Source organism: Ciconia boyciana, chromosome 32 (assembly GCF_034638445.1).
Source record: "Ciconia boyciana chromosome 32, ASM3463844v1, whole genome shotgun sequence".
NCBI lineage: Eukaryota > Metazoa > Chordata > Aves > Ciconiiformes > Ciconiidae > Ciconia > Ciconia boyciana.
The window spans coordinates 1,158,367-1,170,401 of record NC_132965.1 but is presented as its reverse complement, the minus strand read 5'-3'; the positions used below and the strand labels follow the sequence as shown (position 1 = coordinate 1,170,401).

Below are 12,035 nucleotides of genomic sequence, written 5' to 3'. Positions count from 1 at the left end.
GTTGGGGGGTAGAGCAGACGCAGAGCCCTGGTGTAGGTGGGGCGGTGAAGGGGCTACCAAGGGACGGTGGGGGCCACCAACAGCTTTCAGTCCTGGCCACTTGGGCCGTTGCTGGCTCCAGGCTGATGGCCCCCAGGATTAACCACCCATCGCTGGTGGTTTGCCGGTGTGATGTGCCCTCAAGGTTAACCACGTCGAGCGTGAGGGGCCCAAGGGTTGATGGGACCCCCAGGGTGATGGGAACCCAGGTTCCTACGCCCCGGGGTTTACCACCCCAAGGGGGTTGGGTACCCCGTTTCCTAGGCCCTAAGGTTAACCACCCCAAGGTGTGATGTTCTCCCAGCGTTCACCACCACAAGGGTGATGGGCCCAAGGTTGGATGGGTCCCCCGGGGTTAACCACCGCAAAGGGTGATGGGCCCGCAGGGTGATGGACCCCTGGGATTAACCGCCTTCAGTTGTTGCAACCCATGGGTGAGCACCCAGGGGTTAAGGGTCTCTGGTGTCAGCCAGGAAAGTGCGATGAGCTGCTTCTGGCCCCCCCCCAGCACCAGCGAGGGGTCCTGGACAGGACCCTACGAGGTCCCCTTGGACCGTCCCAGTGGGACAGGACCCCAGGAGGTCCCCTTGGATGGTCCCAGTGGGACAGGACCCCAGGAGGTCCCCTTGGATGGTCCCAGTGGGACAGGACCCTACGAGGTCCCCTTGGATGGTCCCAGTGGGACAGGACCCCAGGAGGTCCCCTTGGATGGTCCCAGTGGGACAGGACCCCAGGAGGTCCCCACAGGGGACGTGGGGACGGTGGGCCCCAGCCACCTGGGGACACGAGGACTTGAGCAGCTGAGGCCCCAGATGCCTGGGGACATGGCGGGGGGACGATGGGGGCTCCCGGACGCCCGGGTCCCCAGGGAAGGGGTTGGGGTGCTCCTAGACCAGTGCCGGCCCAGCTCGGCGCCGCAGCCCAGCGAGACCCACCGGGACCCCCAGTCCCCTCCAGCCTCCCCTCGTCCGTCTGTCCACCCTCCGGGACCCAACGCCCTCCGTCCGTCCCACCGTCCCTCCGTCCGTTCCCCATCTGTCCCTCCAACCTTCCCCTCGTCCGTCTGTCCCTGCGTGCCTCTGTCCCCTCGTCCGTCCGTCCGTCCCCGTCCACCTATTCCTTCGCTCCGCCATCGCTCTCCTCACCCGTTTGTCCCCCTGCCTGTCCCCTCGTCCTTGTCCCTCCATCTGTCCCCTCACCCCTCCGTCTGTCCCTTCGTCCCTCCAGCCAGGAGCCAGCTGTCACACCGTGTCCCCAAAGGGCTCACGGTGTCCCCACAGCACTCACAGTGTCCCCAAAGGGCGTTAGGTCACCATGGCCGTGGTGGCTCTCCCCGTGATGTCACCGCAGCCGTGCTGGTCACCATGGCTGTGACTGCCACCAGGACTGTGCTGGTGGCCATGGCCACCACCATGGCTGTGACTGCCACCAGGACTATGCTGGTGGCCGTGGCCATGCTGATGGCTGTCCCCATGGTGGCACAGGCTGCCATGTCTGGTGGCCATCCCCGTGACCATGCTAGTGGCCATGACCGTGCAGGTGGCCAGTGGCCATGGAGGCGACTGTGCCAAGAGTGGTGGCCCGTCCCCATGAGCATGCCAGTGGTCATGACTGTGCTGGTGATGGTCCCCATGGCAGTACACGCCGGTGACTGTCCCCATGACCTTGACACGTGGACGACCCTCCTCATGGTGGCCATGACCACAGGGATGACGGTCCCCATGGCAGTGCTGGTGGCCAAGCTGGTGGCCATCCCCACGGTGACACAAGCGGCCGTGGCCAGTGGCCTTGACCATGCTGGTGACCATCCCCATCACCACGCTGGTGGCCGCAATCACACCGGTTGACCGTTCCCACGGTGGCCATGACTGCGGCCGTCCCCGTGCCCACGCCAGTGGCCAGCCCCACGACCGCCGGTGGCCGCGACCACGCGGGTGACCGTCCCCGTGCTGCCCACGCCCGCGGCCATCCCTATGACCGTGACAGGTGACCGTCCCCCGCAGCGGCGCGGGTGGCCGGCGGCCACGCAGTCGCCACCCCCACGGGTGACGGTGACGCCGAGGGACGAGCGGAGCCGGGTGCCGTAGCCAAGGAACCGGGTTTTATTCTGCTGCGGTTAAACAAGTGCCCGAGCCCCGGGGGGGGGGGCCCGGGGGACACCGGGGGACCCCGGGGAGGACACCGGGGCCACCCGGACACCGGGGTCCCCCCCGTCACCGGGGATATATATATATATTCATATTTATAGTTGCAGTGGTCCTCGTCACCCCCCCCCAAACACCCCCACCCCTGGGTGCTGCCCCACCCCCGCACCGGATTTAGGGTGAAACGAGGCATTTCTGGCAGTGTGCCCCCCCTCCCCCCGCCCCCACCCCCGCCTCCGGATTGGGGGCGGATCAGGGCGGGTGGGGGTGGGGGTGGCCCCGGGGTGGGGAGCGGGGTGGGGGGGCCCCCACGGCCCCCCCCCCCTCAGTCGTCGATGCAGATGACTTCTCCCCCGCGCGGCTCCTTCTTCTCCGGCCCTTCGGCCTCGCGCTCCCGCTTCACCAGCACTGGGGGGCCGTTGGCGGCGGCTGCGGGGGGATGGACCCGGGAGTTGGGGGGGGGGGAGGGGGGGGGCGGGTCCAGACACCCCCACCCATGACGCCCTGCGGGGTGGAACTCCACCCCCAGGGGACCGGGGTGGCCGGACACCCCCCTCTGCTCCCAGGGACCCAAGCGGGCACCCCCCCTCCGGGGACACCCAGGGACCCAGGTGACCGGGTGCCCCCACCCATGGATCCAGGTGTCTACGGACCCCACCCATGACCCAGGCATCCGGGGACCCCACCCATGACCCAGGCGTCCAGGGACCCCCACCCACGGACCCAGGTGACCAGGGACCCCCACCCATGACCCAGGCATCCGGGGACCCCCACCCACGGACCCAGGTGTCCAGGGACCCCCACCCATGACCCAGGCATCTGGGTGCCCGCACCCATGACCCAGGGGGCCAGGGGCCCCCACCCAAGACCCAGGCATCCGGGGACCCCCACCCATGACCCAGGTGACCAGGGACCCCCACCCACAGACCCAGGCGTCCAGGGACCCCCACCCATGACCCAGGCATCCAGGGACCCCCACCCATGACCCAGGAGTCCAGGGACCCCCACCCATGACCCAGGCATCCGGGTGCTCACCGGTGATGAAGGAGCCAGGCGGCATCTGGCTGTAGTTGGCCCCTCCAGGGGGGAGGGCTCCGGCCGGGGGGGTCCCAAAGGTGCCCCCGTAGCTCTGGGGGGTGGCATAGGGCCCCGGCGGGAAGGTCTGGAGAGACGGGGACACCACTGTCACCCCCACCCTGTTGCCACCAGGATGGGGGGAGGAGCTTCCGTCTGGATGGGGCTCCCCGAGGCGGGTGTCCCCCCGTGTCCCCAAGGGCTGAGGGTGTTCCCAAGCCGGGGATGTCCCCAGGAGGGTGGCCCTGGGGCAGGGTGGCCCCAGTCTGGGTCCCCAGGGCAGGCAGCTAAGGGTCCCCTAGGTGGGGGGGGGGGTTCCCCGATGGAAGGGAGGGTCCCCAGGGAAGGGATGTCCCCAAGGCTGAGGATGTCCCCAAGGTGAGGGGTGTCCCCAAGGCAAAGAATGTCCCCAGGGCAGACTGACCCCAAAGGGGGGAGGACTGTCCCCCAAGGCAGGGGCTGTCCCCAAAGTGAGAGGTGTCCACAAGGAAAAAGTGTCCCCAAAAAGGGATGTCCCCAAGGTGGGACATCCTCAAGGTGAGGGATGTCCCCAAGTTGGGGGCATGTCTCCCCAAGAAAGGATGTCCCCAAAAAAAGGATGTCCCCAAGAAAAGGATGTCCCCAAGGCAGGGTTGTCCCCAAGAAAAGAGAAGTCCCCAAAGTGAGGGACGTCCCCAGGACGGGATGTCCCCAAGGTGAGGAACACCCCAGGGAAAGGATGTCCCCAAGGTGGGGAGAGCGTCCCCAGGGTGGGCGGGGGAGGGGCTGTGACTTACGGGCGGGGGTGGCTCTCGGTGCCCTTGCTGGCGAGGCGGCTGAGGATGCTGCGCTCCGACATCTGGAGGCGGGCGGCGATGGGGGGATGCGGGAGAGGGTGGCGGGGAGGCGGGTGACGTCCGCCTTCATGTCACTCAGCAGCTCCTCCAGCTGGTTCAGCACTGGCACCGGGGGAGAGAGAGAGAGAGAGAAAGAGGGGCGGGGGGGGCCCGTCAGCGCCAGGGGGCCGCCCCGCGCCTACTCACAACTTACTCATAGGTTACTCATAGGTTACTCAGAGGCTACTCAGAGGCTACTGGAAGGGGGCGGTGGGGTGGAGATACTCACGTGAGAGCAGGGAGTGGGGTGGGGAGAGGGAGGGGAAGCCTGAGCGCTACTCAAGGGATACTCGGGGGATGCACCTACTTGGGGGATGCACCTACTCGGGGATACACCTACTCGGGGGATACACCTACTCCGGGGATACACCTACTCCGGGGATGCTCCAGGGTGGGAGGACTCTGGGTACGAGCCTTGAGTACACTGGAAGTACTCTGGGCGTACTCCAGGTATAACTGGAGATACTGGGATTATACTATTTACTCTGGGTATACTCCTTACGTATCTACTATCCACACTGGAGATACTTCAGGTTTACTCTTTACACGCTGGGCGTACTCCTTAGACACACCAGAGATACTCTGGGCATACTCCTTACGTACTCCAGGCCTACGGGCTAGACACACCAGAGATACTCTGGGCATACTCCTCACACACTCTGGGCATACTCCTTAGACACACCAGAGATACTCTGGGCATACTCCTCACATACTCCAGGTCTACGGGCTAGACGCATGGAGATACTCAGGGTGCACTTTTAGAGACACCAGAGATACTCCAAGTATATCGCTTAGGCACTCGAGGGTCTACGCTGCAGCTACGCTGGAGATACTCCACACATACTCCTTAAACACCCCCCTATATACTCTCTAGACACGCCAGAGCTACTCCAGGTAGAATGTTTAGCGACACCTGAGATACTCCGGGTATACTCCTTCGTCACTCTGGGCATATTCTGTCGATACACCAGAGCTACTCTGGGTATGCTCCTTAGACACTCTGGATGCACGCTTTAAGCACTCCGGAGATACTCTGGATATACTCCTTAGACACACTCAAGATACTCCAGGTATACTCCTTGGATACACCAGAGACTCCAGATCCATGCTACAGCCACACCAGAGATACTCTGGGCATCCTCATCACTTGCTCCTGCTCGGGGCTAAGAGGCCGCAGCCACGTCACCGATACTCTGGGGATACTCGTTACGCAGCCCCCGAGATCCTCTGGGCCCCCGAGATCCTCTGCACAGATCCACCAGCCTACACCAATGATACTCATCGCTTACTCCAGTGATACATTAAAGACACCAGAGATACTCTGGGCTTACTCAGCACATTCCTCTGGAGTACTCCAGGCTTCCTCATTAAATACACCAGAGCTACTCCGGGCACACACCAGGAGTACTCTGGGGGAACAGCGTCCGTGCCCCGGGGATACTCCGGGCAAAGCCGTTACATGCAAGCAGGGACACCCCGTCCGTACATCAGCATTACTCCAGGCTTACTCATTACATGCACCAGGGATACTCTGGCCACCGGGATACTCAGAATATACTCCTTCCGTGCCCCCAAAATACTCCGGGTAAATGCATTACATACTCCAGAAGTAGGTGGGACATAACAGGCACATACTCCAGACTTACACGACAGATACTCAGCAGATACATCTTAGCGCAAAGCGACAGAGGCACCCGCCTGCTCCTCACGCACCCCAGAGCCCCTTGGCCGCCCTAAATCCACACCCCGCCTTCCTCCGAGCTTACTCCGAGGTTACTCCAGGTTTACTCGCACCCCAGAAAACCCCGCGGGGACCTTCCAGCAGCTGCCCCGCCGCCCCCCCTGCACCCCTTTCCCCCCTCCGGCCGCCAGAAAGCACACGCAGAGCAAGGATACACCGGGAGCCGGTTGGGAGGAGAACCCCACTTTAATGATTGAGAGCGCGGTACAGAGGTGCGAGGCGCTACACGGGGCGTCCGCGCCGGGCGCGCCGGCCCACCCGCCTCTTACCCTTGTGCAGGACGGCGTTCGCGGGCTTGTTGCCCGCCAGCGACTCCTTGGACAAGTGCTGGTGGCTCTCGGCCAGGCACTCGACCTCGGCGAAGCGGGTGTTGAGGGCCATGGCGGGGTGGCTGGGGTCCTGCGTCATGTTCAGGTAGGCGGCGCGACGGAGCTGCTCCTCGATCACCAGCGCCTGCTCCAGCAGCTGGGGAGGGGGGGGGAGAAGGGAGAGGGGTGGTGGAAGGGACCCAGGCGTCCGGGCACCCAACTCTGACATCACACGCCAACAAGGCCAAGGAAGGACCCAGACATCAGGGCACCCAGCTCTGACCTCATGCATCGCTTTGACCCCAGAGAGGATGCAGGCATCCAGGCACCCAACTCTGACCTCACCCATCGCTTAGAGGACCCAGACGTCACTCTGACCTCACCATTGCTGCACCCCGGAGAGGACCCAGAGGTCCGGGCACCCAGCTGTGACCTCACACCCCAACAAGGCCAAGGAAAGATCCAGGAGCCTGGGCACCCAACTCTGACCTCACCCATCGCTTAGAGGACCAAGGCATCCAGGCACCCAACTGTGACCTCACACCCCAACAAGGCCAAGGAAAGATCCAGGAGCCTGGGCACCCAACTCTGACCTCACCCATCGCTTAGAGGACCCAGGCATCCAGGCACCCAACTGTGACCTCACACCCCAACAAGGCCAAGGGAGGACCCAAGCACCTGGGCACCCAACTCTGACCTCACCATTGCTACACCCCAGAAAGGACCCAGACGTCCGGGGACCCAACAACTCTGACCTCACCCATCACTAGAGCCCAGAGAGGACCCAGGCATCTGAGCACCCAACTCTGACCTCACCCATCGCTTAGAGGACCCAGGCATCCAGGCACCCAACTGTGACCTCACACCCCAACAAGGCCAAGGGAGGACCCAAGCACCTGGGCACCCAACTCTGGCCTCACCATTGCTACACCCCAGAGAGGACCCAGACGTCCGGGGACCCAACTCTGACCTCACCCATCACTAAAGCCCAGAGAGGACCCAGATATCCGGGCACCCAATTCTGACCTCACACCCCAACAAGGCCAAGGAAGGACCCAGGATCCTGGGCACCCAACTCTGACCTCACCCATCACTAGAGCCCAGAGAGGACCAAGGCATCTGGGCACCCAACTGTGACCTCACACCCCAACAAGGCCAAGGAAGGACCCAGGATCCTGGGCACCCAACTCTGACCTCACCCATCACTAGAGCCCAGAGAGGACCAAGGCGTCCGGGCACCCAACTCTGACGTCACCATTGCTACACCCCAGAGAAGACCCAGCTGTCCGGGCACCCAGCTGTGACCTCACGCCCCGACAAGGCCAAGGAAAGATCCAGGAGCCTGGGCACCCAACTCTGACCTCACCCATCACTAGAGCCCAGAGAGGACCCAGGCACCTGGGCACCCAACTCTGACCTCACCATTGCTACACCCCAGAGAGGACCCAGAGGTCCGGGCACCCAACTCTGACCTCACCCATCACTAAAGCTCAGAGAGGACCAAGGCGTCCGGGCACCCAACTCTGACCTCACACCCCAACAAGGCCAAGGAAGGACCCAAGCGCCTGGGCACCCAACTCTGACCTCACCATTGCTACACCCCAGAGAGGACCCAGAGGTCTGGGCACCCAACTCTGACCTCAGCCATCACTACAGCCAGAGAGGACCAAGGCGTCCGGGCACCCAACTCTGACGTCACCATTGCTACACCCCAGAGAAGACCCAGCTGTCCGGGCACCCAGCTGTGACCTCACGCCCCAACAAGGCCAAGGAAAGATCCAGGAGCCTGGGCACCCAACTCTGACCTCACCCATCACTAGAGCCCAGAGAGGACCCAGGCATCTGGGCACCCAACTGTGACCTCACACCCCAACAAGGCCAAGGGAGGACCCAAGCACCTGGGCACCCAACTCTGACCTCACCCATCACTAGAGCCCAGAGAGGACCAAGGCGTCCGGGCACCCAACTCTGACGTCACCATTGCTACACCCCAGAGAAGACCCAGCTGTCCGGGCACCCAGCTGTGACCTCACGCCCCGACAAGGCCAAGGAAAGATCCAGGAGCCTGGGCACCCAACTCTGACCTCACCCATCACTAGAGCCCAGAGAGGACCCAAGCACCTGGGCACCCAACTCTGACCTCACCATTGCTACACCCCAGAGAGGACCCAGACGTCCGGGGACCCAACAACTCTGACCTCACCCATCACTAGAGCCCAGAGAGGACCCAGAGGTCCGGGCACCCAGCTGTGACCTCACCTATCACTAAAGCTCAGAGAGGACCAAGGCGTCCGGGCACCCACCTATGACCTCACACCCTAACAAGGCCAAGGAAGGACCCAGGATCCTGGGCACCCAACTCTGACGTCACCATTGCTACACCCGAGAGGACCCAGAGGTCTGGGCACCCAACTCTGACCTCAGCCATCACTAGAGCCCAGAGAGGACCCAGGCATCCGGGCACCCAACTCTGACCTCACACCCCAACAAGGCCAAGGAAGGACCCAGGATCCTGGGCACCCAACTCTGACCTCACCCATCACTAGAGCCCAGAGAGGACCCAGGCATCTGGGCACCCAACTGTGACCTCACACCCCAACAAGGCCAAGGGAGGACCCAAGCACCTGGGCACCCAACTCTGACCTCACCATTGCTACACCCCAGAGAGGACCCAGACATCAGGGCACCCAACTCTGACCTCACCCATCGCTTTGAGGACCCAGGCATTTGGGCACCCAACTCTGACCTCACCATTGCTTAGAGGACCCAGGCGTCCGGGCACCCAACTCTGACCTCACCCATCACTAGAGCCCAGAGAGGACCCAGATATCCGGGCACCCAACTCTGACATCACCCATCACTACAGCCAGAGAGGACCCAGGCGTCTGGGCACCCAACTCTGACCTCACACCCCAACAAGGCCAAGGAAGGACCCAAGCACCTGGGCACCCAACTCTGACCTCACCCATCACTAGAGCCCAGAGAGGACCCAGGCATCTGAGCACCCAACTCTGACCTCACCCATCACTTAGAGGACCCAGGCATTTGGGCACCCAACTCTGACCTCACCATTGCTTAGAGGACCCAGGTGTCCGGGCACCCACCTATGACCTCACACCCTAACAAGGCCAAGGAAGGACCCAGGATCCTGGGCACCCAACTCTGACCTCACCCATCACTAGAGCCCAGAGAGGACCAAGGCATCCGGGCACCCAACTCTGACCTCACACCCCAACAAGGCCAAGGAAGGACCCAGGATCCTGGGCACCCAACTCTGACCTCACCCATCACTAGAGCCCAGAGAGGACCCAGGCATCTGAGCACCCAACTCTGACCTCACCCATCACTACAGCCAGAGAGGACCAAGGCATCTGAGCACCCAACTCTGACGTCACCATTGCTACACCCCAGAGAGGACCCGGGTGTCTGGGCACCCAATTCTGACCTCACACCCCAACAAGGCCAAGGGAGGACCCAGGATCCTGGGCACCCAACTCTGATGTCACCATTGCTACACCCCAGAGAGGACCCAGACATCAGGGCACCCAACTCTGACCTCACCCATCGCTTTGACCCCAGAGGGGACCCAGGCGTCCGGGCACCCAACGCTGGCCTGACCACCCACCCTCCCCCCGTGCAAGCCTCTTGCACGAGGCCCCTCATTGGCCAAACCTCCCCCTGTCGTGCGAAGGCCACGTGCAAGCCCCACCCCCTTTCCACGGCCACCTCCCCCCCGCCTGGGCTCTTGTGCAAGAACCTCTTGTGCCCAGACCCTCGTGCAAGCCCAACCATCCCGTGAGCCCGGCCCTCGTGCGAGGCCCTTGTGCAAAAGCCTCGTGCGAGCGCCGCACTCACATGTACGCAGCCCTCGTGCGAGCCCCTCGTGCAAGCTCAGGCCCCGTGCGAGCACAGCCCTCAAGCATGCCCCTGGTGCAAGGAAGCAGACCCCCGGCGCGAAAGCCGCCCTCGTGCGAGGCCCTTGCACGAGCCCAACCTTAGCGCGAGACCCTCGTGCGAGACCCTCGTGCGAGCCCCCGGTGCAAAAGCAGCCACCGCGTGCGCTCCTTGCACCGGCGCCGCCCCGGCACGAGCCCCCCCGGCGGGCGCCACCCCGTGCGAGCGCGACCCTCGTGCGAGCCCTCGTGCGCTCACCTTGAAGCGGCGTGCGAGGAACTTGTTCTTCATCTCGAGGAAGTTCCCCTTGGAGGCTTCGCCCTTGAAGGGTTCGTTGATGACCCCGAAGGCGCCGTCGTTCTGGATGTCCGTCCAGCGCGCGTAGCCGTGGCTGCGCGCTAAGGACTGTCACCGTGTCACCGTGTCACCGCGTCACCGCGTCACCATGTCACCCCGTCCCCAACATCCCCCTCGCCCCCCCACGTATCCAGCGCGCGGAGCTGTGGCTGCGTGCTAAGGGCTGCCGCCGCCTCACCGCCGACGTGTCACCGTCACTGCATCACCGTCGCTGTCACCACGTCACCTTGTCCCCAGCATCCCCCAAGGTCATCGGTCGGTCATCGCGCGTGGAGGCATGGTGTCACATCGCCATCGCCACCACATCATCGTCACCGCGTCACCACCGCATCACCGTCACCGAGTCACCGCATCACCATCGCTGCGTCACCGCGTCACCCTGTCCCCAACGTCCCTCTCATCCCCTCCAGGTCATCCCCTGGCCGGCCTGCGGAGCTGTGGCTGCGTGATAAGAACCGTCACCACGTCACCGTCACCACGTCACCGTCACCACATCACCATCACCATGTCATCATCACTGCGTCACCGCATCACTGTCACCGCGTCACCCTGTCCCCAGCGCCCCTTCTCATCCCCCCCAGGTCATCCCCTGGCCGGCCTGTGGAGCTGTGGCTGCGTGATAAGGACCATCACCGCGTCACCGTCACCACGTCACCGTCACCACGTCACCGTCACCACGTCACCGCATCACCCTGTCCCCAACGTCCCTCTCATCCCCTCCAGGTCATCCCCTGGCCGGCCTGCGGAGCTGTGGCTGCGTGATAAGAACCGTCACCACGTCACTGTCACCACGTCACCATCACCGTGTCACCATCACTGCGTCACCACGTCACCATCACCGCGTCACCCTGTCCCCAACATCCCTCTCATCCCCTGCTGTCCAGCGCACGTAGTCGTGGCTGTGTGCTAAGGGCTGCCACCTTGTCACCACCGCTGCGTCACCACCACCATGTCACCATCACCATGTCACCTTGTCCCCACCATCCCCCTCGTCCTCCCCAGGTCATCACCCAGCCAGCACACAGAGGCGTGGATGCACGTTAAGGACTGTCACCACATCAGCGTCACCACCGCGTCACCGTCACCGCATCACCACCGCATCACCGAGTCACCACATCACCGTCACCACGTCACCTTGTCCCCAACATTCCTCTCACCCCCCTCCACGTCATCCCCCGGCCAGTGCGCGGAGCAGCGGCTGTGTGATAAGGACCGTCACCGTGTCACTGTCACCGTGTCACCACCATGTCACCATCACTGCATCACCGTCACCACATCACCCTGTCCCCAGCGTCCCCTTCATCCTCCCCCCCCCAGGTCATCTCCTGGCCAGCGCAAAGGCTCTGCGCTAAGGACTGTCACCGTGTCACTGTGTCGCTGTGTCACCGTCACCGGATCACCAAAGTCACCCTCACCAGCACACGGAGCCGTGGCTGCAAGGTAAGGAATGTCACCGTCACACTGTGTCACCACCACATCACCGTCACCGCGTCACCGATGCCACATCACCGCCACCACCACGTCATCACCACGTCACCAGCATCAACATCACCATCACTGCATCACCCTGTCCCCAGCGTCCCCCTCACCCCCCCACACAGTC

The 12,035-nt window shown here is 63.4% G+C and overlaps 1 protein-coding gene across 1 annotated transcript in view; it reads right to left on the bottom strand.

Annotated features, from left to right (window-relative positions):
• Positions 1-3,544: 3,544 nt before the first annotated feature.
• The window catches only part of CHD3 (chromodomain helicase DNA binding protein 3), a 77,263-nt gene continuing 68,772 nt past the window's right edge, over positions 3,545-12,035 (bottom strand). Inside the window, exons 36-39 of the mRNA XM_072848621.1 lie at positions 10,334-10,466; positions 6,143-6,338; positions 4,034-4,195; positions 3,545-3,555 (exon numbers count right to left, since the gene is read on the bottom strand). Coding sequence (XP_072704722.1) covers positions 3,545-3,555; positions 4,034-4,195; positions 6,143-6,338; positions 10,334-10,466 — 502 coding nt within the window. The remainder of the gene's footprint in view (positions 3,556-4,033; positions 4,196-6,142; positions 6,339-10,333; positions 10,467-12,035) is intronic.